This window comes from Phalangium opilio, unplaced genomic scaffold (genome assembly GCF_054372755.1).
Source record: "Phalangium opilio isolate 3A_F unplaced genomic scaffold, DU_Popi_V2 ptg000344l_1, whole genome shotgun sequence".
In the NCBI taxonomy this organism is placed as follows: domain Eukaryota; kingdom Metazoa; phylum Arthropoda; class Arachnida; order Opiliones; family Phalangiidae; genus Phalangium; species Phalangium opilio.
In genome coordinates this window covers 997,930-1,023,615 of record NW_028324227.1, presented here as the reverse complement: position 1 = coordinate 1,023,615, position 25,686 = coordinate 997,930, and the positions used below count along the sequence as shown (strand labels likewise).

Sequence of the window (25,686 nt, the reverse complement as noted above, 5' to 3'; positions counted from 1 at the left end):
TTGCAAGCGATGTTTTGCGGTATTGCCTTTTTAAATATTAAATGGGAAATTAAGATGGGTTTTTCTTGTTAAATGAGAACAGAAAAGAAAGAAAAAAGGAATGCCTTCCCGCCCTCGCTTATGCCCGCTGATGAACAAAATTTAAGACTTTTAGAAACATTTGAACGAAAATATAGGACCCTAGACTTTTTGCAGTTCTATTTCATTTAGTTTAAATTTCATTAAAACTAGGCATAGGGAGAGTTAAACCTGAAATGAAGGGGTTCCAAGCAGCTTCTGTTTGAACAATTTGTCTTTTCCCATTAAAGAAATCTAAATCCAACTTAGGCGCGAAAATACTGACGTTATTATATCCCTTAATCTATTAGAAATTAATAGCTATACCCATTATATCCTTTAAATGTGTTATTTCTCCTTTTCTTTGAACGAAATAGGTAATGACGTTATTTCTCCACTAAGCGCCTCTTTATCGCGATAGTCGGCCCCCAAATATCAGGAATTTCGGAAACATTAAGGCAGAGCCGAGAGCCGGGCCTTGGTCCGTATCAAGGGGCTCTCGTAATGGGCATCTCCAAGAAGTCTTAAGCTGCATGGGAGAGGCCACTTTATTTTGAGACTCCGGTAAAGACCTTTGACTCTGGGTGTTCGTTTTCGCGGCTCTTAACAAGTTTATAGACGGCCACACTAACTTTTAGTTCCACCTAAAGTTAAGATCACGTAACCATCATTATACGGCTTAGTGGAATGATGTAGTTGGTGGTATTTAAAACTCTCGATAAGGTTGTTGTGGCGGTTAGGGTCTTCAACTTTAATTTCCTGTGAGGTAAGATTATCCAAGTGTCAATTAGCTAATTGAGGCCAATGGCTTAGACACTCCGACTTAACGGAGAACACAGAAAAACGTTGACTTATTTCAGATGAAAATTTGTTCCTCAAACATCCCACTGAATAAGAAAAATCTTTTAAGTTGAAGATTTGAGCTTATTTCTTTTACTTTGAAAAGTTACGAACCTAGGTCTCCCCCCCCCGCCTAACCCTATCCGTGAACTTGTGTTTTTAGACAGATGGAAGGCTTTTTAAAATTTCTAACGTGGCCATCAACATCTTGTTTTTTCTTGATAAAATCGCACTCGCTAGAGAATGAAACAAAAGGTTGAAGGTGGCAGGGCGCAAGAGCGGTAAAAAGACGGCCACTTCCGGTCCGTAAAAAAAGATAAAAGGCTTGGCACACATAGTAGCGATCCAGGTTTAGCTCATAGTTTGCTTATGCAGGGGCGGTTTTCTATAGCTTAATTTCGTAGGCCTATCACTACCAGCGGAGATGGTAATGACAGGAAAGGCCGACCCTTCAAAAACTAATGAATATAATTAGTAGTAGAGGCCTCGAAATAATGGAACTCTTTCAGTTGAGAGACACTATACTGTATATAAAGAGGCGTTTTGCTCTCATAGTCAGCCTTAAAAGCTGGAGCAACCAATGAATGGTTAGTGGTAGCCAACATCCTAAAAAAATATTGCTGGTGAAGTCCCTTAGTTTGTTTTCTATCTCCTAGTCTCAGAGTAAACAATAAAGGAGGTTTAAGTAACAAAAAATAACAAAAGTTCATAAGATATGTTCCATAAGTTTGTCACTGGTTACTGAGAGCTTGTTGTGACATAAGTGAAACGTCATAGGTTGAGGCGCTTTCAAAGACTTAGTACAGACTAAATAGGAACATGGACTGCTAAACCAAGTGTAGTCAATTCCCGCTTGTTCTCGAACTAGCTCTCACTAAGTCTCTCGCATTACGCAGTATTGGTAGTGTCATACTTATGGAACATATCTTATAAATTTATGAAAATATTAATTTTCGCAAACGCTTTTAGTTTGATCATAATAACATCGGGTTTTTCTTCTCAATGGCGTGAAAAATTCGTCTAGCCTAAGATTAAAATACCACTGCATATTTTCCACAGCCTGCAGAGCTGCTATAGAGAGAAAGCGTAACCAGTAATGACTGTAGGCTAATAGACTTCATGTTCCCTGTTAAAAGATAACAAACAAAATAAGCCTTAACTGCATGGCAAACATCGAGATAATCTAATTAACAACATCGCTACAAATTTATTCCATGTCAAGGATACCACTATGCTCTTAAAAAGCGGAAACTTATTTGTTGTACGAAATCTCCATATTTGTTACTCCAAGACCCGGGGTATTGACTTACCCCGGACTTAATTTGAAAGTATGTTTTCAACTAATCTATTATAAATTTTTGGGCCGTGGTTATCGAACTTTGTACAAAAAAGAATATACAATATTCCAATATGCTTGAGGTATGGCACAATGAATAGTGTTTTAGAAGGGAAAAAATGTAGTATTGAATTTTTTACCGAAGCTAAAAGGAAAATTTATTAGTGTTGTAGCGCAACTCTATTTAATTATAAATGGCAATTTTAATTGAAAGAAAATATAAGCACTATTAATTATTTATATAAAAGAAACGCTCCTTTCCTTAGTGGATTAAGTCGTGAATATTTCAGGTATAAGGTAACAACCTTAATTTAACTCAAAAATAATTTTTGTTGTTTAACCCCAAAGGAATTTCGTCTTTAAATATTTCAGAGATGTTTTTATTAAAACAGAACGCAACTGGGGTTTTAAAACATTTCCTGTTATTGTCTTCAAGATTCTAAATTCTTGGAATTTAAACTTGAGACTTGTTTTCGTCTAAAAGTCTGTAAATGCTTTTCTGAAGAAAAATGTTACTTGGGGAAACTGTTTTTGGTGGTTTTATCTCCACGATAATGGGAAATTTAATACGATCAAAATTATAATCTCTTTGCGATCACAAATTCATAAATATTGGAGACAGTAGAGCGGATGAAAAGGTCCAAATGTGAATTGCCATTAGAACTAAAAGTTTCACTGAAATGTTAATCAACTTCAAAATTAAATTGCATTAGTCTTTGACCTTTGAAGGAAAAGTTCAGATAACATTATACCTTAAAAAGGCCTTTTTCTAAATATAAAAGGAAAAATACAAAAAAAAATGTTTTCTTAATACAAATAATTAGCATTTAATAAGTCTTAAAAACGAGGACTACTGCACCATGCGCCATTGGTTTATTGCCGTCTGCTAAATCGAACCACTTACTCCTACAAGAGAAAAGGGATTGGTTGAGTTTTCACGGGCTGAGAGAGGTAAGAGGTTCGATTTAGCAGACTCCACTAATCCAATAGTCGCGCAGTAGTCCACGTTTTTAAGACTAATTTAATGCTAATTATTTTGTTGTAAGAGATACTTGTATATTTTTTTTTAATATTTTTCCTTTTGCACTTAGAAAAAAGCCGGTTTGTAAGGTTTTGTGTTATGTACCCTGACCTTTTCCTTTAAATAACTCTACAACAACAAAATTGAGTCTGATATTCCGTTTCATCCTAGGCCTAATTCGTTTATTTGACGAAAAAAGTTTTTCTTTTTTAGTTTAGGTAAGCCCAGTTTTAAATATTAAAACCTTCTTTGATAGAGCGTCTTTTTTAAATCCAAACATAGTCTATTAAGATTTAGGTCTAGGGTTTTCCAGGTAATGAAAAAATAAGCAACAAACAAAAATTCTTCAATCAAACCGAAACAGATACCGAGAATTTTCATTTCTTTACTCTGCAGAAAATAAAAATAAGGAACTGAATTTTTTCCTTCGCATTTTTCATTATAAATTTCTGAATAGAATTTAGTTATCCTTTCCTTACTTGGGCTTTTCAAAACTCGTGGATTAACTAAATAAATTTGAAGGTTTTTCCATGTCATGAATCTATTAACTCGCGTCGCCTTTTTAATTTTTCCTTATAGGCGACTTCGATGATATTTGTTTCTCGAACATGACCTAAATTTCTCTTAATCTCCATGTAGGCTACTGTCTTTTTACGGTGTGAACTAATTCCCTTCCTGGTTTGCCAAAAATATACCTGTTTTACATAAGAAAAACCTCATTTATGCAAATGAAATATGTTACTAGGTTTCACAGGGGCTTATGAACGTTGGTTGGATTGGAGGCGGTAAAATATGAAAAAACAAATTTCTGTGAATTTGCTAGAGTTTTAAAAGCTCATGGAGGAGTAGATTCAGTCATGGATAGGTATAATTACTACGTATTGTCAGAAGTAGAGCCTGGGAAAAACTAGTATCAAGTTCTACAGGTAGCGTGTGAAGCTTCGAGCGAAGGAACGTACTTTAGCTAAGTTAGTTAATCCATGGTAGAACAAACTGAGCTTGAAAAATCAGTACGTGTCCTTCGGAAGGCTCCGATCTCAGCGGGATTGTAAAGACCGTTAAAGAAAACGGAGGGTAAGAAAAGCGTAGAAAAGGTTTGTCGGCTTTAATTGAAAATTCTTCGAATGCTTTTGCTCTGTTTACAAAGAGGAACTGAAGCTGTAAGGCCGGAAGGAAAGGGGTATGGGTAAACTGGCTTCGGTAACGGGAAAAGACTTACCCGGTACGATCCCAGATTGTCGACAACGCACGACAATTGAGCTTCTCTGCCTTGAGACACTGTATGATTTCTACTGGGTTCCGCAAAAAATGGTTCTTCTTCGTTTTCCACCAAATTATCGGAATCTAAGGATTGGAAAAAAGAATTATATTTAGAAAAAAAATTCCAGAGCTGAAGATGAAAGTACACCCAAGAATAAAGGCGCACAGAATGATATTCTTTTTGGAGTAGGCAAAGAATATGGAATGTTTGAACAGTAACCAGGGCGCTACGCTTCCTAATGTGATTAAACCTTTAGGCAATTTTGCGAAAATATACAAAAAAATGTTTAGACGGTTGAAACACTTAAATATGCAAGGAGAATGCAATAAGAGCTTTCTCCTATATGTTGTTTTCTTCGTAAATAGGAGTTTGAGACTGTTCAAACATTTCTACAAGTTCATCCAGTTAAAAACTGTGCCACCTTGTTAAAAGAAAGACAAAATTCCATAAGACTGAATGAGTAATTAAATGCTATAGCATTTCAATTTCGCGTTTTTATGCCGCTTCTTTAAAGGGTGGGTGAAAAGGAAAATCAAGTGATTTTTTTTTATCGATTCTACTAATTATAAGAGGGGCTTATTTCAAATTATCCATATAAAATCTGAAATTAATTTGAATTTCAAAACCATTCGGTGATATTTCTTGAATGTCTCACTATGTAGATTGGAATTATAATTAGTAGGATAATCGATAAAAATCACATTTTTCCACTTCACCCTCTCTTTATTACGATCGTAATTAACTTGTTAATTTTCAATTTCACCCTCTCTTTAAAGCAAAGACCTGGTACTAATTTTTGTCTTAACCAATATAGGAAAGCGGTATTTGGGTTATTTAGTAAGAAGGGGGTAAAAAACACGCGGCGGCGGCATTCCTATTTCGCTCGGTTTCCTTTAGATGGCCTCTTAGGCTTAAGGACAATCCTTAATTTGTTTGCTTTCAGTCAGATGGGAAAGGGAGGTCCGAAAAAGACACTTTATTTATACCCAAAACAAAGTAACTCTGAAGATATTTCGTGTACGAAGTTACTCTCTTTTGGATCTAAACCTTTTAGATTTTGATTATTCTTTTCGCTCCTCTCCGCTGCTAAAGCCAGGCCGAGATATAATCGGATATTTGGGTAATTTCCCTTTTATTAACGTTCCGACGATGAGAAAGAATGAGATAGAGGTAGGTAGGGTCGGCGGACGGGAGAGACGGCCAACAAGCGACATTACGAAAATTCGCAGTCGGAAATTCCGATTAATAGCTGGTTCGTAATTAAGGCGTTTACGCCTATGGAGTATTTTTAATAATGATAAGGAATTATTTTCCGTCCTTTTTTTCCCCCTCGATGTTTCATTCCCGGATGAACTTAAAGGGATAGTGTCCAGTACAAATCAATAAGGGTTATTAATTTAAAGATATCTCATAGTTGGTCATGTTATTTTTCGATCAGTTGCAGAAATTTCCTCGATTATCACTTCGGTGTAGCGTTGGATTAGTACTGTTATAAGATATGCTTCACAAGGCCTTGCTGAAAATGTTCAAATCCCATAGTCTTTACTATTAATTTTGTTGAAAGGACACACCAGACCTACAATGTAACACGATTTAGCAATCGAATATCAGTTTAATGCTTAAACGCGCTTGAAAATAGGAATTTTCCATTTGTTCCACCGTTCGAATTAGAAGGTAGAGTTTTATTGCCTTCGGTTTGTAGCGGGTCCTGGTTTGGTAAGCCTGAATTTAATATTTTTAACACCTTTTATTAGATAATGGCGATATTTATTAAGTGGTTAACTATTTCCATTTCACTCGATGGAAATTACTCTCTCAATTTGGTTTTTCAGTTCTAATTTTCTCATTTTTATGTATCAAAAGCGTGTAATGTTACGCGCAAGATGCTGTTAGCACACTTTTGTACGCGAGCTAGAGTTAAATGGGGTAACTCTTGTAAAACCCAAGTATTTTCTAGAAATATACCTAACGCGCAAAGTGAATCTATAGGGGCATTTTGCTATCCCTTTAGAATGTCATTTTTAGCCTCCTTCATCATTGACGGGGTGAAAATCCGATATTGAAGCTGGGGTTCAGGATGAAACAATAGGTCAGGCTCGACCAGAGCTATTGTCAACAGCCTAAGCGGTGCCTTTTTATCTTTGGGAAACATTACAGCGTAGCTCTCTTCGCTATCCGGGCTCTCCGGCCGACGAATAATGTGTTTGGGGGACGTATCATTTTCTTTTAGCCCGGCTTTAAGCTGATTATCAAGTTCCCGAAGGGACGCCAGATATACTCCGCTAAAGAGGATTTTTTGCTCCCTTGCTAGCCGCTCCAACTCTTTATGAGAAAACCTTTTTATTTCGAGCAAAAAATGAAATAATTTAACAGCCTACTTCTAATCTCATTTCACAAATTTTTTTAAATCTCATTTTTAATACAATTTTTTTTCTCTCTCTCTCGCTCGCTTTCTAGCTTTGTTATCGATTTTCATATATTTTTTTTTTAATTTTTACGAGGAGTGAGCGTTTCCTCTTAACTACGAGTTTATTCAAACATCTTACGAATATTGAATTAGGAACTTACTTAAAAAATTTTCATATAGTTTTTGAGCTGAACGAGGAAGCAATTTTAGTCCTATTTTTCATAGTTACTCTGGTATTCAACCATAACGGTAGAAAAATAAGGGCTTTTATCAAGTTTAAAAGTTTTAAGTTTTAATTTCATTCAATTCGATTAAAATATCACAAAGACAAACACATTTTAAACAAACAACAAAAATGATTTCACTCGCTCTGTTAATAAAAATGTTGAAGTTCGAACTTCCACCATGAACTTTATTTCTTGTTCAATTCCATCACAAAATACGTGTTTACTTTTCCGCAATGCATAGCGGGCATTTTAATCTATTGTCTTAATGACCTGAAATAGTCATTTAAGCGTTTAAAAATTATTTTTTAATATTCAAGGACAAATGGAATATATTTATGCATTTTAACTCTTTAACGTTTGATCATGAAGGCTAGTTAGGCAATTTCAAAACGAATTTTTCACTTTTGTCTTTTTTTTCTCTTCCCAACTTCCTAACGGAATTAAGCTTTAAAAACCTCGAATATTTTACTTGCTTCCAAGTATCGCGTAAGGAAAATTACAAAAATTATTTTAAAGTAATTTTCAGACTTCTTAGAAAATATTTTTCTAAAGTTAAAAAGGCCCGAAGGTAAAAACTCTTTCTTAATTCCGTTTCCAATTTAAAATTCTTATGCGGATTTTTTTCACATTTCGAAATATTTCCGAAGATTAGTTTTCTTAGAAAAAAAAATCATTTTAATTGATTTTTTTCTTTATGTAATGACTTGGTTTTGAACTTTCAGACATCGTAAGAAATTAGTTTTAACATTCACCAATTTTTCATCAATATGAGGTTCTTTTGAAAATACTTTTGCGTTTAGAGCCTTTCAGGAAGTAGTGTAAACTGATGCAACGAAACATTGAACCTTTTTTATCTCGTTTAGATGGATTTAATCGTGATTAAATAAACTGTCTTTCGGGGGGAGCTTCTTTAAATGAATGTTTAATGATTTAAATGATGATAATACTGAATCCTGATCTATTTATTTACGTTGTTTAAAACGCAAAATAAACAGGACAAGATCTAATCGCTCAAAATTTAACGTTGCCCTTCGAATTAAATTTTAAGAATTTACTGGAACTGAAATATGATTTAAAGAATGCGCTGTAATATAAAGTTACCTTTATTTTTAAGTGGAAAAAGTTGAATTTTAAACTGAAGAGGGTTCTATTGGCGCTAGCCCCTGCCATTATCTTAAATAGAATCTCGTTAGTTTATGAATAATAAGAATGGTATATTGCCGCCAGAGCCAAGCGCTAATAAATGGTTTGGCGTTTATTCGGCCGTCATCTTCTTAATGGAAAAGCACTTAAACGATGCTCCTAATGAAAGCGCCGGGCATTTCAGCCCTCAAGCTCTCCGCTAAATCATACACTCCTACTTTGCTCGACTGTTATTTTACCTAGGTGTTTGCAGCGAGCAAAGTCAAAATATGAATCTCTATAAATAAGTTGTTGAAATTTGCCGATCAGTATGTAGAGGTTTCTCTAATTGGTTTTACTGGAACACGTGCTTACGAAAATGGGTTAGCAATAAACGTAACCTAACATTTCCTCCGCCTTCATTAATGTTACTGACCAGTACAATTGGACAGGCGGAAGGAATTTTTGCACGTTTTAAAAATATCACTTGACTTGGTAATACTTGTAGAGAATTTATTTTTGGATTCGATTTTATCTTAAAAATTACTAAATTGGTACAGAAAACGGAAGATATGAATTTTATAATAAAATAACATACACCGGTGTATTGCGGATTGAAGTTCTACAGGGGCTCGTAGGATATATATTATCAGTTTACCCCTTTAGGTTCGGCTCTGAAATTTCGGTCCCTTTAAGGAATATCGCGTTCTTTTCCGAATACATTAATATTCGTTAAACCTTTGCTATTTTCATTACCCCGTTTAAATTTTGAAGCTTTCATTATTTTCAAGTTTCAATAAGGTTAAATATGACTGGCTAAATATGCGCCTGTTTTTGTTGATATCAACCGCGTTAATTGGCGCCTTTTCCAAAATATTACTAAATGAAAAACTTTTACCACTACCTCTTCCAAATTATTCTTAATTAGCTTCATTATTTCCACTTTTCTAAATTATTGCTAATTAGCTTGATTATAGCCACTTTTAAATTTTGCAATTTTACTTTCATTCTACCCTGAAAAGTGGGGCGCTCTTTTATCCACTCGTAAATAAATGATAATTCAATTAAATAGATAGTATTTAATAAATAATTGGAAGCAATTATCCCTCAATGGTACGATAATTTAAATACAGTTGGCAAGTATTTTAATCAGTTGCAATATCTAATGCTATTTCAGCACGAACTTTATCGCGTGTTTATCGTAAAGCTTGTTATATTTCAGTTTAATAGCAATTATTATGTTATGGACCAGTTGAGACGCTTTGTCTTTAGGCTAAATTTAATTGGGGGAAACACGCTAAACCTTTATATATTCCGAATATACGTAATAGACTAGTTATTTGGCCTGACGATAAACCTCTATTATTCGTGTCTTTCCCAAAGGCCCAATTTGACGCGTGTTGGCCGCAAGTCGTCTTGCCCAAACGTTAGACCATCTTGCAAATAATTGCGTATTGAATCCTTGCATATCAACGATGTCTTCTCGTGTTCTTGACAAACTACCAATCAATGTAGTACGCGTCAATAGACAATATTAATTGGATCGTATCTTACTCCAGCAGGGCCTATCGCCAAAAATCACTTGAAAAAATTTGGAACTACATGATGCACCACCATCTAGTAGAGATTAATTAATAAACCATTACCAACTTCTAAGAATTGATCGAGAATTTAACCTTCTCTTGCAACGATGAATTTTTAAATTACAAGCCTCAAAAAGATTATTAAATAATTTACCCGCCGTAGTAGAAGTAATTTAAAACACTATTTCATCTTCGAGGAATTGGTTGAGGAAACAGTTTTGTGATGCCGATACCACGCAATCTTCGGGGAATGTACCAGAACACGCGGGAAGAATTCATTTCTAATTTATAAGATCATAAATTTGATAATTCAGGTGTATTGAAAGGCATTGACCTATGCAGAGAGTGATGTATATACGAGAACTATTTCCATCCAATCCTTCCCTTTTTCGGCAATATATCCCTTCGTCCCGCTTTGTTCCCGTAACAAGGCATTAGTATCGTGGCAGATGTATGACCTCTCACTGAAAGCGAAGTGTTGCTCTGCCTGCGAGGCCAAAGTAAGAGGATGAAAAAAAAACTCAGGAAAAAACCTATCAGTATATAATATCAATCAAAGTAGGCGGTATATATAAAAGGAAAACGTAGGACCACCCTCACCCCCTGTACCCTTCAAACCCCCCCCCTTGCCCGCCAATATCTTTTCTTTACAATCTATTCTGTGTCGCTGGAAGAATAAAATCCATAAAATATAGTCAACGGGTAAGAAGGCGAATCCGGCCATCAGAAATAGGGGAAAAAAAGACGGAAGAGAGAAAAAAAAATCCAAATCCGTGACAAATCCGATACGAAAAGCTTTGTAATAAATGTATTCGTCTGCTCTATCTTAATATAAGTAATTCGAGGAGTTTTCATTCCATGGTATATACCCCAGTGAAATTGGCAAAAATTGGCCCGAAATAATTCCCTATAGTAAGACGATTGATATAGAAACCCACTAGATGCACCCAGAATCGAGGGGTGGAATTGTCTGGCCCTCTAAGCTTGGAAAAGGGTAGTTTTAGCTCTTCTCTCTTGGGCGAATTTTGATAGGTTTCTGCCCTTGGCAAGGTAAAATTGTCGAGTCGAAGATTAGCCAGCATGTTGTAGCCGATATTTACTGTAAAGCCTGAATCGGAACAATCCAAACAATCTATGGAGCTGATCCTCCGTTAGTGTAAGCCGTTTCCAAATATCCTTTCCTTAAATAGGAGACTCCCGATAGTTACTTACTCCCAAGATTTCATCCCATAGCTTACGTGGGTATACAATATATGGTTCTCTTTCTTTGGCTCACTAGTGGCCGACGTCGACTTTCAATACGTTTTATTCACGCGGAAAAAGTCTAATACGGATAGTGGGGAAAAAAGATGGGGTAGACTCCATCCTTCCCCCCCCCTCTCAATATGCTACGCGTGAAGCTCCGAGATTCCATTGCTTCCCGACGTTATTTACCTTGAAGCTTTTTCTTTTTTTTTGTTGTTTTTATTTTATTTTAGAATTTGGCCCTCCTTCGAATTTTATTTATATTTGTCCTATCGAAAAGACTTTTCAAAAAACGATGCTCTTTAAGTGATAGGGGTGCTTTATCACGCTCAGTCTTCGAATAAAAAATGGATTTATGAAGAAATTTTTCATCGTCTTAAAATATATTCATTTCTTTTACGTCGCTCAAAGTATTTGCTTTTATTACTTGATTAAACGATAATTAACTCTGAATACAAATCGGTAAATTAAAAATAAAACTTTTCAGTACAACAGAAAGTAACAAAATATTTTAACAAGTGCCCAATTATATTCAAACAAAATCTTTCTTTTAATGCAGTGAATTCTTCCTAACCTCATTTTTAAATTGCGAAGGAGTATTTTTCAAACTAAGATAAAAGCCAAATTAAAGATAAGGTAAACTTTTAAGTCGGTTTAAATCCGCTCCGAAAGATTTCCTATATATTTCCTATCCGGATCGGTTGATGAATTTGCCCTATTGCCTCGAAAAACAGCTAAAAACAAGTTCTTTCGAAAGCCTCCTTCCTCGTATTTAAAATAGCCTCGTGTTCATCAGTATTCTGGACAAAATCTACCCAAGATTTTGTTGCCTTTGGGCTTTTACTTTCTCGATCATTGCTGCCGTTTCTTCGTATAAATTAAACGAGCTTTAAATCTGCTTTTCTTTTCTAAAAACTCTTTAAACACAAGTAGCCCTCTGGCCGGTACAAGCGAGGATAGAACGGATTATTAAACCCCCGCTTCAAGGCGAAATCTTGTTCGGTTTTAATCACGATAGAAAGAAAGGGGTGTAAGCTTAGTTCAAACTTGAGACTGATTGATATTTGCAAGAGAACCATAATCAAAATTATACTCAAATTTTGATTAACTTAAAGTAAGGGTTATTACGAACGTTACAATTTGAAAAGATTTCATTAGATTAACGTCCTTGGTTAATTTTAAACTTGATAAATATTGAAATTAATTATTTAAAGATTTATAATTTTAACTAATGTGGAATCAGGAATCGCGGGAGAATTCTTCCTGCTACAAAAATAGCATCTAAATTGGAGATATTAAAGGTTTTGCCAAGAAAAACAGCTAAATTGAAACTCAAGTCCAGGTAAAATCCTCTTAATTAGTCTGGCAAACTAAAACTCGCAAAACTATGTCACAATTTCGAAGAGTGCTTGTGGCTACTGAATTTCTTTTTATTTGATTATTCTAGAGAGCAAACATTCTTTTAATTCTTAAAATCTTAAATTCGAGTAAAAGAGAAAGAGTATGTATGGCCATAGTTATTTTTTGAAGCGTTAAAATTCTTGTAAATTAGTCTAGTTACAAAAAACCCGGAAGTAAACCCCCTTTTCACTGGAGGTCTTGTTTTTCTTTCTTTGTCAAAGCTTACGTAGATTTGTGTTAATTGTTAGTGTATAGGCTGCGATCTGTTAGACATTACATGGTGAATTAGGCACCACCTTTTACGTGCAAAGAGTCTAGAGTTTTAAGCCCAAACCAGGGATAGATTTAATTTTAAAAGTAAGAATGGAGAACGGTTATTATTTACTTCAGTCCGACTCATAGCGTAGTATAGAGCCCCTCTCTCCAACACGTAACGAAAAGTTTAAATTATCTTATTGACTCACTTAAACTACGTTTTAATGACGAAAAATACGTAATTCCTATGACCCGCCTCTTCTTTCATACCCCTCCGTCCCGTGGAAGGGGGTCCGGGACTTAGACGCGCGCCCAGATTACTCTGTTATCCATTCCTACTTCTAAAATTAAATCTATCCCTTTTTTAGAAATAAATAAAGTAAAATTTACTTTTCCTTGATCTATTCTTCCGCCAACCTATGGATGTAATTAAAATAATTTGCACCAAAAGTCTTTAATTGTTCATTGTTTCTCGTGCGAACTCCTCTAAAAATTCAACCTCATGGCTGAACCGAAACGAGAGAGAGAATACGTAGGAGAGAAATGTAGGCCAATAAAGAAAAGGTGGAAAGGCGCGAAGAAGCTTTTGCGAAGTTTTATTAAAAGACCCCGAAATAGGAGTAGAAAAGCTTGATAAGGAGAAGCTGCTAGAAAGTAAGAGTACAAGTAAGAGAAGAGGTAAACTGTGGCTTGGCTTCTTCCCTCATTAATTACCTGACAGACCGAGCGTTCTTTAACCGTTCGCTTTCGTTTTAGAAGTTTGCCAATCAACTAAAAAAAGACGCCTTGGCAAAACCCGTCACCCCTTTAGCTTTCCTTATTATCTTAGAGAGGAAGTGTGCTTGGGAAAAGAAGAGAAGGGATGGAGAAACGCACCTTTTGTTATCGAAAAAACAAGGGGTACGACACTTCAAATATCCAATTTTTGTTCGTTCGTTGATTGGATTTTGATCCGATTACTCTTATTTAAATTCGTGAACTTCATTCTGGATTATTTCTCTTAGGAAACATAAAATGATTTACTACATCCTAAGATTCGTAAAACTACAAACGTGTTTTTAAAAAAACATTGAAGTAGTATCGCACCCCTCTTTGAAAAACAGAATAGCCGTGACTAGGGTAGAATGAGGGTAACAAAAATGTTTACCAGTTCGCGCCCGCGCGTCTTAGGCAGGTCTAACCCTTTGCTCGAAGGATTTGGCTTAAAGGAAACTAATTTCGACGCGTGTAAGAAGGAAAGGCGAGGCAGGCGGAAAGAATGGCGGTGGTGGTGGTAAGAAAAGCCGCTAAAAACAGACCGTCTAAGCTTTGACAAGGTTTTCATCGACAATTAATCTTACCAAATTGCTAGGGCGCGCAAGTCTTTTATAGGTTGCCCTAGATGTACTCTCCCTATCGGTACCCTTTTATTCCCGCTTCTCCAAGGCTTACGCGTTCTCTTTTTTCTCAGGGGTGTAAATTTAGGCTACGGAATCTTATATCGGTGTAAGGAAACTTTAGGAAAATAGTTGTTTTTGGACAAGTAACCGAAATTCAGGTGAAAAATAAAAATAAGTACCAAACTATCGCGGTGTTCTTTCAAACGGCTTAATTAATAAACTTGATTAATGCGATACTTGAGAACATTGTGTTTTATTCAGGCTGTTTCTGTGTCAGAAATTACGGGGCTGCTTTTTGGGCGATTTCGAGTCGAAAAGTTTCGACGACATATTACCGTCCGGGCCACTGTTTTCAAGTTATGACTGTATGCTAAGCCTATATAGTTTGAAACTTCAAATTGAATTAGATGAGAGTTCCAATCTAAGGTACTAAATTCATTACGCTCTATAGCGTTGGAAATAAATCACATTTTAAAGAGAAATTCCATTCTGTCCAATTTAAGTCACTATAACTTTAGTTTTGACAATATTTTCTATAATTAACGGGCTTACATTAATGAATTGTCTGAGAGAATCAACCCTTCCTTCATATACGCGAATTAATCAGCTTGCCCGTTTTAATTGATAATCTATTCAGCGAAGAATATGTTAGCTATACAATGGAAAAGGGTTAAGTTTTGCTCGAAACTTCTTAAGGAATTTTGGGTATTTTAAGGAATAATTTTAAAATTCGGTAGCTGGGGAACGTTGCTATACTCGCTGCCTTGAAAATGTTTGAAAATTTTTCAAATTCCCTCGTACGGTTCCGTTCTTAAGCCTTAGGGGACTTCCCAAAGACGCGCTGCCTGCCAGGATATAAGGGCAAGTGCTGCTTAAAAGTAGCGAGCGAAAAGAGCAATCGATGTCTTCTTAACTCGGCCCGTAGGAATAAAAGAGCGGCGACAGTAGAAAGTGGGATAGGTACGATAAGTCTGCCATAAATTCAAATGCGTGTTCTTAGAGTCAAAGTGAGTGGAAAGTATCACAGAACATGGGTTCGACTACATTTAGTTACCGAGATACGTTCCCCCAAACATTGATTGACCCCTAAAACAAGGGAATAGTCACGTATATGGAGTAAGACATATCGGTCTTCAATAGTCCTCAATTTGAGAATGTTATCTAGCAGAAGTGTACCATTAAATGGTTTGAGCCAAATAATACACCATACAATACAAAATTGTCAAACCCAGAAGAATCGGTTTGCAGTAAAACCCAGTCGGTAGAAAAAAAAACCCAAGGGGGTGGGGGAAAAGGAGAAGGAACTTTTGTTTCTTTTTCTCAAGCGTTTCCGTTTTTTACGCCGACTAAGATCTTTTATACTGCCGTAGTGATAACGTATAAGAATGCAAATTGGGACATTAAAGTAAGTTCTCTTTAGTTTTTCCGGCAAAGAAGCTACGCGGTACGGAGCTATATGTCGGCTTAGTGTGACTATCCGGACGTCTTTTCCACTTCGTTTTCAAAACACTCGTTATAATAGCCAATTCTTCAGTCCATGAAAGAATAGGACTCGGTTTATTTCGCACTATGACTGTTCCGTTGGGGTAGAAGTTAGTTAATTGAAGTGGAATGTAAGAAAGGAGCCTTGTTCATCATGGCCATTATTGTTAATAATTTTCTTAGTTCTAGTTTGAACGATTTTAACCAACTGCATTTTAGATAAATTTACGCAAAGTTTCTAGAAGAAAATGACGTTGCTTTTTTGCTAAAAGTTAAGCTATGTTGCGTTTGACAGTATTTTAATGGTAATGTACCGGTACATCTCTATGCGTATTGAACGATTCTCTTATATTTTGTGAAGGGCTTTTCAATCAGGTTTCAGTTCAAACTGAAACATTAAATACACCGCGACAAACGCGAGGAGGACTTCCTCGTCTTTTACATTAACCAGCGTACTTTTGATTGAAGTTCTTTATTGAGAAAGTGGGAAACTTTGAATTTTAAGTCTTACTAACTGAAATTTTAAACTGGGACAGATAAGCTGGAAGGAAAGACGTTAAACCGTCGCTATAATGATCGGGAATAAACTGGTAATAAAACGCGAGACTTTGTAATAAGAAAGAAAAGAGAGACTTAGGAAGGAAAGTTTTTAAATTCTAAACCCAAGTCCTCGATTCCCCTGATGAAAACTAGCTTATTTTTTAGCCTACTTGAAAAATATTTCTCATCCTCTCTTTTGGGAAGAATAAAGTCTTTAATGAAGATTTAAATTATAAAACGGGCTTTTTTTATCTTTTTATTCTGCAATTTTTAAAGCTAACCTAACCGCCGAATTTATATTAGGTCTACCCTAGGTCGCAAAAAGAATGACGTAATATTTAAATTTCGTAATTATATCGCTGGCTTTAAATAAGTGGAAAAAGGTTTTGATCACGTCTTCGTTATGAAAGGATTATTAGTCCCTTAGGCATTCAAACTAAGGCAATGACGAAAACGCAACTTAAATGCATAAATTAATTCATTAAGTTCCCCAATGAATTTTAAACAAGGCTTGTGATGTGTACAGTATTCCGGAAGACATGAATAAATCATTGATAGAGTAATAGTCTCCCTATTAAATCGTGATTAAATGTAAAGAGGAACCTTTGGAAATGTATCGGATATATTTATGTATATTTTGAATTATTCTGCTCTAATAATGGTATGGAAAATAATTCGTAAGAACAATGTTATATCCTTAAAAATCCCCAATTTAACTCGACAAGTGTTTTATCTTATTTCTTGCTATTGGAATGAATGTTGATTTAAGTTTATTTTCTAGGTCCTGCATTATCATCTAGTAACGCGTGACTAAATTTCCGCCGTACAATTACTTAATGACCGTGACGAAAGGTTTATATTGAACATTTAAGTTATTTACAGATACTTTGTAAGTCCAGTGACCGTTGACTTTGCTTCATTTGGTTTCTTCAATTAAACGTATACACATTTCCCTAGCGTTATTGTAGACGACAAAGATTTTCACACTGTATAATTTTTGATATTTACAAAATAAGGATTAACACCAGAATATGACGTCATTAATGATTAAATTCATACATAAAATGTTATTACGATCAATTATAATACCTAATTACTATACGTTTAAATGAAAACACGTTTTCCGTGTTAGAGAAATCGAGTTACAAGATAAAGAAAGCGCAGTGTAGTCGGTGGTAAAATGAAAATCATTTTCAGGAATTCCGTCAGGTGTAACGTACGATTTTTAATCGCTTCTCGGCCATTTCTAGGTTTGTAAACTATCTCTCATTAATTTCAAACGCGGCTTGCAATAGAATAGAGAGTGTGTGTGAGAGAGAAAGAGGTATAGGGGATAAATTAAGACTACGTCGAAAACAGATTTGTCTCCGAATCACTATATTCGCCTCGTTAAGACGAAGCAATCTTCCTACGCGGAATTAAGTCTGGACCAATACGCTCTTTAACTCCAGACTCCAAGCTGGTAATAACGTCGGGGGGGGGAACTCTCTATAAACCCACGGTTTTCGTTCGGAAACGATAATGTTGGGTTCAGGTGGCGAAAATGTTAAATAATAGCCTAGGCCGCCCCGAAAACTCTGCCCATCTAGATTTCACGGTCCGGAGAAGCCAAAGTTAATTTCCATTGGAGTTCCATATACACTGCGTTTCGCTAGAAATGTATAGGGGCAAATGAGTCTGGAAGAAACTTCTCTCTCTGTAGCCATGGCTACACAGAACCCATGGTAAGTTCTGACGAAATGTGAATTGTAATCAGAAATTCAAACTAGTTCACAGCAGAGCGTATTATCAGAGACTTATTGGAAAACATCACCATTCATAAAATCTCGGGTTTTATATGGTTTCTTGATAGCCCCGCTGAACACTTTTCAAATGGATCTTTCTCTGTCCCTCCACTTAAGTTTTTTAGCATAGAGAGACACTGTCCTTGATCGAAAAGCCAAATAATGCACCATTTGATTTACCTCTAATGATTTAGAAGTTAATTAGTAACGCCAGTTATACGTTTACCATACAAGACCCGAGAGCTTCCAAGATAGAATTGGACTGTAATGCCGTTATCTATGCTTATTGTAACTATTCACGAGATCCCATCAAATCAGTGCCAAATTGACAGCAAAATGTGTGTCCATGCAGGGAGGGTTATCTCCAGTCTGCGTGAGTTAATTCAGGATTCACAACTTATCCGGGTTCGGTGTGAAACTGTTCAAAACTCCATCTTTAATCAGGAAATCCCATTTCTCGCGATATATTTCTGATGCGGCGCATCTACTGCACCTCTCTCTCTCTCTCTCCATCTTTAGCTCGCTCCCGTTGAAATATCCCGGGCTGCCGGGTATAGCTTTCTCTCTGGTTTTCCATTCAGCCGCGCGTGACTAAGCTCCGACACCTCCTTTTCTCGGGATGGCTTTTCCGAGAGAATTCTGCCGCCGCTGTTAAGCCTAACATAACGGACGCTTTTGCCGGGATGGTCATTAATAATTTAGCTGGCATAGAGAAAAGGTTACAGTACCGAGCGAGGCTCTGGAATCCGGGCTATTTTCCCGAAAACTCTTTAGATAGTGAATGAGGAGAAGGGTATGTGTGTATCACCTACTCCTTGCGCCGATTAATTGGCCAGCTCCGAAAATCCTTAAGGTATTCCGTATATTCAAAAATGTAAATCAGTTTTCTTTACTTTTTTATCCGTTCGTTGTACTGCGAAAATGATGGCTCTACCCTCAAATCCCTGACTGGCCCCATCTACCTATCCCTTGCTCTGAAGGTTTCGGATTATCTAGGGCTCTTTAAGATGGAAGGGGGAGGGCGTACTAGGAGTGAAATCCCGGCAAATTGTTTTCCTGGATTTTCCCTTGCCATTAAACGGTACCATTTGTCAAGTTGGCTTTTATATATTTGAAAACATTAATACCCTAGGATTCACCCCTTTTTTTCTTTCTTTCTTATCCCATGATAACAGAAGTTGGTTAACATTAAGTTATCTGCGTTTCAAATATATGGAATTATAAATCTTGGTTGAGAATCTGCGTGTGACAAGGTAGAACTGACCAGGTTATTTTAAACAATATCTTAAACCGAATTCTTCAAGCTTGACTTCTGGGTCTCCGATCTTACCACGAATACACTCTTTCTAGCTGTGCCTATTATCATCATCATAACCTTGGGACTTTTAGTTTCGGCGTTGTCCTTGCTTATTTGTCTAACAGCTTGAGGTTATTTTGATAACGTCTATTTCAACTATTTCTGGCGCTTGCATTTGAGTTAGGCGGCAATCCTTATGTTTTTCTTCTAGAATTTCTCTCTTTTTCCGATTCTTATAAATATACTCTTTTCCCCAAAAATCTTTTCCACCGTCGATTTATCAAAGATGGTAATTTTGCGGCCTGCCGAGGTAAGGTAAAGTGAGGTAAAGGGTTAATGCTTATGAATGAGACTTAAGGTAAGGTGTTCATTGGTGCTGAAGATACTTAGATCTAGTCATAGAGGACGGTGGTGGAATAAATAAATAAAAAAGTAAACTCATTATGTAGAAAGGTGCCCTCTAGGTAGGTTGAAAGAGATTTGACTGCTTTTGCTACACGCGGGGAAAACCGCGGCGTTGAACTCTCTCCCAAAAGTACCCCAAAACTATTTGATGAAGGAAAACAATTTCTGTTTGTTCTTAACGGATTACGAATGCGGAATGTAATCTTGGGAATGGAACTTCCACTAGACCGCCTCACTCCGCCTCCGGGACGTTTGACAAATAGGGTTTGCCACAGAACCTCCTTCTCGCTCCCCATTTATCGAGTCAACTAACTCAAAGATTTTTGGGATTTCCTCTGGATTCTGGATTCTTTGGTTGTAGAAAAAAGGAGTACTTAAGTGTAAGCTTAGTAATACTGTTAGGTTGGAGTGCCTGTAAAAGGCTTCACCTATTCTACAGTTAAATTTCCCAATTGTTTTACCCATTGATTCTTTTGAGTCAGTTAAAAAGTATACCCTCTTGCTCACAGCGAGAATTATCACATCATCGTGATGGCTAGACTGGATTTACCCAAGTTTCACTTTTAGTAAAAACCCTAAATTATAACTGGGATTTATAAGATTGTACGACTTATTTAAATCGAGGAATTCTTTATAATTCATAAAGTTGAAGTTCAACCCAGGTTTCGTCGTGTCTAGACTGAAGGGATGACGAATGGTATTATACGTTCATTTCGTCTGACGCTTCAAACCGTACTTCGCTAACACTGAGGGCTAAATTGTGATATAGTCCAGAACCTGACTGATGAGACGATGGAGTTGCAATCAGTTCACACCCTCCCCTTTTCAGTCATAAATTTCCTGGCAACACTGGATTTGGTTTCAAGGTTTAAATCCGAGTGTTAGAACAGCTCGGCATGGCTGATGAGAGAGTTTGAACTGTAAATTCGAGTTCGTGATCGAGATGTGATTGCAAAATCTAGCAAACGTTTGATGAGACATTTTCCCCTTCATAACTGAGAGCTTCCCCGCTCTTCAGCGTCAGTTAAAGCGTGTCTCGGCTGTGGTTTAGTTTAAACAAATGCCACTAGATGCTCCCATAATCGAGGGACTGGCCCTCTAAGCATAGCAAAGTCCAGTTTGACCTCCACCCTCATGTACGAGTTCTGATTGACTCCTGCCTTTGGCAGGGTAAAATTTATGAGTAGAAGATCACCCTGAATGTTAGGGTACCACAAGAGCCGACATTTGCTTTAACGGTACTATCGTAAGTTCGCTAGCAGATGGTTCTTAACCATGATTGTTGAATTTGAGGGCAGCTAGTTTTTCTTAATGAGCACCTCCCAGTATGTGTTGGAATCCCTGCACATGAGGTGCTAATTTATTACATCTACTCTAAATTAAAGTAAATTATTTTACTTCGTTAGAAAGTTAAGTCTCATCTGCCTAAGTAGTTCTACATTGCACGCGGCTATGGATAAATCTCCATCAAATACCTAGCAGCCGAACTGATGCATTACTTATTGACCTATCTTAATCATCCTTTAGCTATCCATCTACATGTCTCCATCTTATCTAGCGCGATAATCATCTCATTTCAAAGCTAGACATCCATAGAGATTATACGTAACCGCTTGCGAGTAGCCTTAGTTCGCGCCTTCAGGCTAAGTTTCTTAAGAGGATGCTGATCCGATAGATTTGGAATGTGAACGAGGACTTAAAGAGCCTCCGACGTTCCGAGTTGTAAACGCGAGATCATAAGAGTATCGCAGCATGTTTACATCCAGAATATTTCATATGATGCAACGCTTCAGTTCCGATGTCTGATTCTCCGAACTTGAAGGGAATCTTATTTTAAAGTATTCAATTGTTTCGCATCTAATTTCACCACCAAAAATTCAAAGCTTCAATTTTGACTTAGGATTTTCATCGTTTTCTCCACCAGTTTTCGGTTTTATCCAGATTACAAAGAGTTCATTCCACTCGTAACTACCATGTAAATGTATTAAGTCTTACCGAAAGCGAACTTCTTTGACAGATCCATCGTTTATTTCACCAACCAAGTCAAGGGTTGAAGATTTACGATGATAAGCTTATGGAGAGATGTATAAGTAAAATCTTCAAGCCTTTAGGTTTCTCTAGGCGAGGTGGTACGTACTCTACGCGACAAGGTGCAAGGAAAGATGATATCCGTCCCTTTGCATTAGCGTCAAATACGGGCCGGGCTTGTTAGCAAGTTGGACGGATAACCTAGAGAGTAAAAACGTGGTTGCGATCCGAACGTGCCATTCGAGCCGAGCCCGAAGCAGCCGGGGTCCGGGAGGTAAAGCGATACGTGCGAGAAGACACGCCTTGTATGGGTCGCATTTACAATAGACCAAACTTAGTTTATATCTGGCAAGCCATTAATACTATTACGTCAGATGCCAGCGACTGTACTGAAAGGGATGGATAAGTGGTAGGGAAACGCGGCAAGGTTAATGGAGCGTAAATTTTGAGGTTGGCGCTTTTGCCATTATCTAGAACTCAAAATCGGGTTACAACGGTAGTGCACGCGCATATTTTTGTATTCTCTATTCTCCCTTGTATCATTTAAGGAAAGTTTAGCTTTTACTTGTGCTGATTTGAGGTATATATCATGTACCAAACTTATGATTTGATTTGCTTAACAATGGTGGGATATCTACTTAACCAATGTCAGTTTCCAAACTACTTTCTTTGAGATTTAACAAGCAAATCAGCCTTGAACAAAATCATAAAATAGAACTAGAAGAAACTAAACTAAAACCATCAATTTTTGCCCTTGGACGTGAGTTTGCACACATAAAAACCATGAATTGAGATGCGAAAGGCAGTTAAGGGATGAGTTCACACTTTGCCATAAAACAGACTAGCAACCTCTTATTAAAATATTCTATTAACCTTTTAAAGGGGAGGTCTTGAGAGTTGAGAGAGTGGCTAAGCCTGCGCCGGTGACATTGTGGCTTGGGAAACTATTATAAAGGGACACCGTGATCAATTACGGAGAGACCGAGGTAGAGAGTTGCCCCGTGTGGCATTAGTTTGCCCTCTATTACCCCAAAATGCGTTCTCTAAAAGCGCCCTGGCGATTTAGGCGCTCGCCGAGGCTTAACACAGCTCATTAGAAGCTATTATGTCGGGACCGCTAGTCCCATATTTAATAATACTGTCATTCGGACGATTTAAAAGGCCTCTTATCTGCTCGACAAGAGTAAAATTCTCCGCGGCTTTCCTAGAAAGGGGATATATTATGCCCCGCCACGTTTGTTTAACTTGATTTCTAAACATTTCTATCCGACTCTAGTCGCCAAACTCGGGTCCTCTAAATGATAACGTAATAAGGGGTGAACCACGTCTTGGGTATAATGCACGAACGCGGATACACCTTTTCCCCTGTTGCGTTTGACCCAAAAACCTAAATATCTCTTTGAACTATAGGGGTTTGCCGTAATGGCGTTGTACACAACTATAAAAGCCCTATGCACGTACATAGTATATGTAGCATTGGAAACGTAGGTCGACGTTTAATTCAATATAAAATTCGATAGATCTTACGATCAGCAATAGGCCTAGCGTCATTCAGCAAGCCTTTAGGGTGGGATCATACACTAGGTAGGTAATAAAATCTATTGGAATTAAAAGATGAAAGATAAATATATACTCTTAAATTTATTATCTACCAATGGAAATATCGGAACAATAGAATGAGTAATTTATGTATTTCACGTGTTTACCACCATTATTCGAAGGCTTTTTTTCATCCAGTAAAATCTTCTCCCAAGAAAAGGTACACGGATAAAACAAGATTTTACAAATATTATCTAAATGCTTAAACACATAAATGAAAATTTCCTGTATTATTCGGTTAACATTTTTCGAGCGATATAACACTGTTATAATATCGCTTTCTCTGACGTATAACTTCTGCATACAACTCAAAACATTTCTATCGTGAGAATCTGTTTATTTCCATTATTTTGTTCCGCGTTACACGCTTATGGTAAATAGATTAAGAGGGGAATCCAGGGTCAGTAATGTGTATCCAAAATCGAGCAGGTATCATGAGACAGACACCCCATCGATCCCCCACCCCCTTCTCCTTTCTCCGGGGAGCACTTCGATTTATTCGATCTGCAAATAGATTTTTCTATCTGGCCTCCGCATCGACTCGTCGAAAAATATTTCTCTCTTCGCTCCCATTCCCGGTGGGGCATTACGTAAGTCGACGCGAGGTAGGCCTAAGCGAATTGGAAATGACTTATACGATTACTCCTCCCAAGCGGGTCATAACCGTCATAGTCTCCTTTCTCGTAATCTCTCCGCTCACGCCAAGAACGCGGCGTGCGTGGCCCCTTCGTTTTCAACGATGACTCTCGGGACAGTAATGTGGAAAGAATTTTCAAAATTTTCCATCTAGCTTACACTCTTCTCTTCTCTTTCTCTTTCGGTTCCCTCCCTTCAACTCTATCTCGGCGCCTTCCAATTTTACTCGCGTTATATTCCGAGAGAAACTTGGTAGTTTTGTAATTATGAAATCCGTGCGTGGAGGGCGCGAACCAGAACGCCAGCCAGCCAGCCAGAGAGGGAGAGAGAAGAGGGAGAGAAGCGCGGGAAAAGGGATGGGGCACTCACGTGTCTGAAAAATTAATCATCGGGAGATGTAATAAATCCGTGAGACTAACGGAAACTAGAAAGGATAGAAGCTTCTTGGCTTGGATGATATAACGAGAGGACTTTATACTCAATAACACAGACAGTAATGAAAAACAAAATTTAAGAAATTTAGTCAAAAATACTTCCAATATCGTTCATTTATCATTTTGGTCACATCATAACCATTTAGAACAAGTGTTAAATTATGCGTGGAAATTGTTATTAGTAACAAAAATTGTAAATAACTAGCAAGAATTATTTGATGTTCTTAACAATTAGATTTAAAATGCAGAGTTGCGGTTCAAAAATACATAGTGATAGGTCTGCCATAATTTTGTGTCAAAGACCACACTGTCTACAACATTTAGCTACGGAGATTTGGGCCCTCAAACAAGGAAATAGTTGATTAATTTTCAAATCAATAATCAAAAATTATAATATCTTTAATTGCGGTTCCCCGACAAAAACTGACCCTGTTTTTAACATATGTATAAGTTGAAAATGTCATTAAAATTATGTCTGTAATGAAGCCATGTATTTGCAAGGATTTTCCTTTATTTTGGACATGTTAATCCGAATCAAATGCATTAGTAGTTTGTCCATATCCGCTTAGACTACTTTGATAAAGAAACCTCCTAAGTTAATCCCTCCAAGTTGTAAAGGAGATAGTATACATCTCTGGTGGAAAGAAGCGAAGGTATGCCTTTTTACTTAAAATCAAATGAGATATTAATACGGATGAGTTGAAGGTTTTCGATGATGGTGTATATTCCAGAAGAAGGTTTTCATCATCTGTTTCTCTTACTCTCTAATTATCCCCCAAAATTTGGCGCTAACAGCGTGTCAAATGTAATTAACTTATCCTCTGGCAGAGAATATATTGAAATTCAGAACTATAACGTACCCTTCCCCCTCCTCTCTTTATTTTTAATATCAGTATATGTTATTTCGTTTAATCGGATTTTATTTTTCTAACAAGAGTTTGTTAGATTGGATGAAGTTCTATACCGTATTTTTGACTAGGTTTATTTATTTATTGCGTGGTTGTTAAGATTTAATCGATGTTATAAATTAATTTAATTAAAAGCAGAAGTTGTTGAAAGGGGATTAATTTTTAACGCCGTCGAAAAGTTTTCAGTCTAATAATAAAAATGTAGTAGTTTCTAAGAGTTCAAATTTAATTTCGACTTTACGCACGAATGATTTTTGCTTATGTTTACATTTATACTTTCACTCCAATTTCAACCCTATTCTATTTTATTATTCATGCTTTTAAATTTTATGACGGCGTATTTCAATTCCATTCTTAATCATCATCCCTGAAAAATTAAAAGTTAGTTTTGTAAACGCTAACAATCATTCTTCCAAGTTAAAAGCTGTCAACGAAAAAT

The 25,686-nt window shown here is 36.8% G+C and overlaps 1 protein-coding gene and 1 long non-coding RNA gene across 7 annotated transcripts in view; one reads left to right on the top strand and one right to left on the bottom strand.

Annotated features, from left to right (window-relative positions):
- Nucleotides 1-25,686, top strand: part of LOC149609952 (uncharacterized) — a 58,624-nt gene that overhangs the window by 9,244 nt on the left and 23,694 nt on the right. The gene's annotated exons all lie outside the window — the stretch shown is intronic.
- The window catches only part of LOC149609953 (lachesin-like), a 58,450-nt gene that overhangs the window by 21,766 nt on the left and 10,998 nt on the right, over nucleotides 1-25,686 (bottom strand). For all 4 annotated transcript variants that reach the window (XR_016376925.1, XM_089860077.1, XM_089860075.1 and 1 more), the window contains exon 2: nucleotides 4,474-4,598. Coding sequence is in view for 3 of the 4 variants with exons in the window: in XM_089860077.1 (XP_089716203.1) it covers nucleotides 4,474-4,598 (125 nt within the window). In the remaining variant the exon portion in view is untranslated. The remainder of the gene's footprint in view (nucleotides 1-4,473; nucleotides 4,599-25,686) is intronic.